The 2,861-nt window shown below is 40.7% G+C and overlaps 1 protein-coding gene across 1 annotated transcript in view; it reads left to right on the forward strand.

The window, feature by feature from the left end:
* The window catches only part of gdpd2 (glycerophosphodiester phosphodiesterase domain containing 2), a 12,644-nt gene that overhangs the window by 7,799 nt on the left and 1,984 nt on the right, over window positions 1-2,861 (forward strand). The window contains exons 10-14 of the mRNA XM_032528624.1: window positions 277-442; window positions 556-762; window positions 846-988; window positions 2,518-2,665; window positions 2,859-2,861. The exon at window positions 2,859-2,861 is cut by the window's right edge and continues 83 nt beyond it. Coding sequence (XP_032384515.1) covers window positions 277-442; window positions 556-762; window positions 846-988; window positions 2,518-2,665; window positions 2,859-2,861 — 667 coding nt within the window. The remainder of the gene's footprint in view (window positions 1-276; window positions 443-555; window positions 763-845; window positions 989-2,517; window positions 2,666-2,858) is intronic.

Genomic DNA, 2,861 nt, shown 5'->3' on the forward strand with positions numbered 1-2,861 from the left:
CGTCGTCAAGCTCAGTTGGAGGCTGTGCAGTAATGCCTAGCCATCACCGGAAAAGTGCTTCTAATATCCCTAACTGGTCTCCGTCCAGAAAAACGGACGTTGTTGGTCCATTTCTTTAACTGTCTATGGTTGCAGTTAGTGAACAAAGGCCTTAAGGCATGTGCAGAAAATCAAAGCTTGACATGCCTGCCCTGCCTTGTTACAGTTGCTGCACTTTTTAATTGAGCTTTAAAGTGTTTTGTCCTCACATTTGCACTTTTCTGTGTTTTATCCTAGTAAAGACAGAATTCCCTTCTTGATGCATGACCATAACCATAAAACTCCAATCTTGCGGAGAACAACAAATGTTAAGGAGAGGTTCCCTGACAAAGACATCACCCACAGCTCCAACCTCACCTGGGAGGAATTGCAGAGTCTAAATGCAGGTGAATGGTTCCTAAAGGTGAGGGCTGTGTTATGACACATGGTTTTCCCCTCACTCACACAAGGCTTTAAAGTTTATCTGTCACCATGCAGCATGCTACAGTTACAGTTGAGTATTATCTGACTTTCCAGACAGATCCTTTCTCTACCGTGTCCAAGCTCTCAGAAGAGGAGATGGAAACAGCCAGGAATCAGACTATTCCCTCTTTACTTCAGCTCCTCAACCTCGCCAAGCAGCACAACATCTCAGTGATATTTGACCTATATAGTCCCAACCAGGAAAATGACACAGTGGACACAGTCAACACCATCTTGAATTCTGGCATTGAGCCAAGCCTGGTAAATCTAATACCCTCTAATGGAATTTGAGATATTTTGTGATGAGGTATTTTTTGTTAAGGTGTTGTATATTCCAATTATAGGTTCTCTGGCTTCCTCCAGAAGAAAGAAAATATGTAAATAAGACTGCTCCAGGCTTCATCCAGGTCTATAAAAACACAAGGGATATGGAAAAGGGGAACCACCTAAATGTGAAATACAGCAATTTGAGTGTGACAGAAATCAGGTAAAGAAATACATCAAACTAAAAAAATACACACATACTATCTATGTGGTAGTGCCTGGGAGGCATGCACAGTAGTGTGTTAATTAAAAGTATGTGTGTAGCATGCTGAGACACATTGCTGGCGCTAAATATAGAGGCGCAGGATTGGCCTCTAGTAAATGACATTCAAATAATGTCCCAACCCGGGGCTGTTGTTTCATGGATGAGCAAGCAAAGCAAGCACAAATTATTAAAGAATGAAATGCAGTGTAGCAAAATGTCTTGAGAAAGTGCTGAAGTGTTGCATTTAAGTGCTAAATGAATTCACTGTACAGGGACTGTTGACCCTTTGCTGTATGTCACAGGCTTTCTACATGTCTTATACATAAAACAAAACACTTTGCAGCACAGGTTAGCACTGTTATGTTTGTGTATACAGTTTTGTGTGATGATCACATGCATTTGGTCACAATGTAATAGTGTGTGGGATAATGTGCGTCTGATCAGGCATCACGCGGCTTGGCAGGGTGGGTGTGTGCGTGTGTGTATCTTTTTACCCCTGTCTGTACATGTATGCAAAGAGAAAAACTATTTTTTTTATAATTTATACAGAGTATTCTATTTATTTTGGTAATTAAACAGATGCAAACATGATCTAATAAGAAAATCATGATGATCAATCTATTGAAAAAAGGACAATACTCACAGTGTAATGTATACATTTGCATGCACATATTGTACCCACTTGCATGCACCTTCTTTCATATATACACATACTGTGACAATTCAGGGGATAAGAGGACCCAAGCGCAGAGAGCAGGCAGACAGGCAGGAGAAAGTTTGTGTTGAGGATTTATTAAGAAAAAAACAGGGAAATACAAGAAGGGATCCAAACATGCAAACATGCAAAAAACAAAGTGCAAAGAGAAAAGTATTACCAAAACCAGGAACACAGAAGCCGCATGGGAGATACAAACAAACAAACAGACACGTTGACCAAAACAAACTGACAGGACAAACACAAAATGATCTGACAAGAGACAAAGGGAACACAGACACTAAATACACTGGGTAACGCTGGTAAACAGGTGAGAAATATCAGGCAATCACAAGTGTGGATCAAGGATGGGAAAACACAGGAAGTAAGGCAAGACAACAAAACAGAAAACACAGACTGTCAAAATAAAACAGGAACCAGAACAGACACTCACGGGAAAGACACAAGACTGGAACTACAACTAGACAAGACAAGGGAGAAAACACAGGCTATAACAGAAAACAGAACAAATACATAATCATAACAGGAAATGAACAAAACAGGAAACCGCAACATAATTGTACAAACAGACAACAGAAATGTCCACAACCACAACACATACACACACAAATACAAACACACATATGCAGATACAGACATAATTACTGTCCTGTTTTACATAGATTTTTTGTCTTTCAACACACTACTCTATTTATTCTCTTTATTTACCGACATATACTGAATATGCATATACACCAACATTTTTTACAACGGCTGTGTTTGTATCTGACAGGGAGCTTCGGAGCAGGAATGTTACGGTGAACCTGTGGGTGGTTAATGAGCGTTGGCTGTTTTCTCTGCTGTGGTGTGCGGGGGCCAGCTCTGTTACCACCAACTCCTGCCACCTCCTAAAAGACATGGACCATCCTGACTGGTTGATGGTGAGCAATACATACAGCTACATGTACAGTAGCACATGTAAAGCACATGCTTTACCTCTTTTCCGTTCATTTCACTATCCAACATTAAACACCATCAGTTGAAGCACTTGTTCTGGAGCCGACAAGTTTGTACATGTGTTTTCCAAAGAATGTGATGACCCCATGGGCATGTGTGTGTGTGTGTGTGTTTCAGCCG

The sequence above is a fragment of the Etheostoma spectabile genome, chromosome 10, assembly GCF_008692095.1.
Source record: "Etheostoma spectabile isolate EspeVRDwgs_2016 chromosome 10, UIUC_Espe_1.0, whole genome shotgun sequence".
NCBI lineage: Eukaryota > Metazoa > Chordata > Actinopteri > Perciformes > Percidae > Etheostoma > Etheostoma spectabile.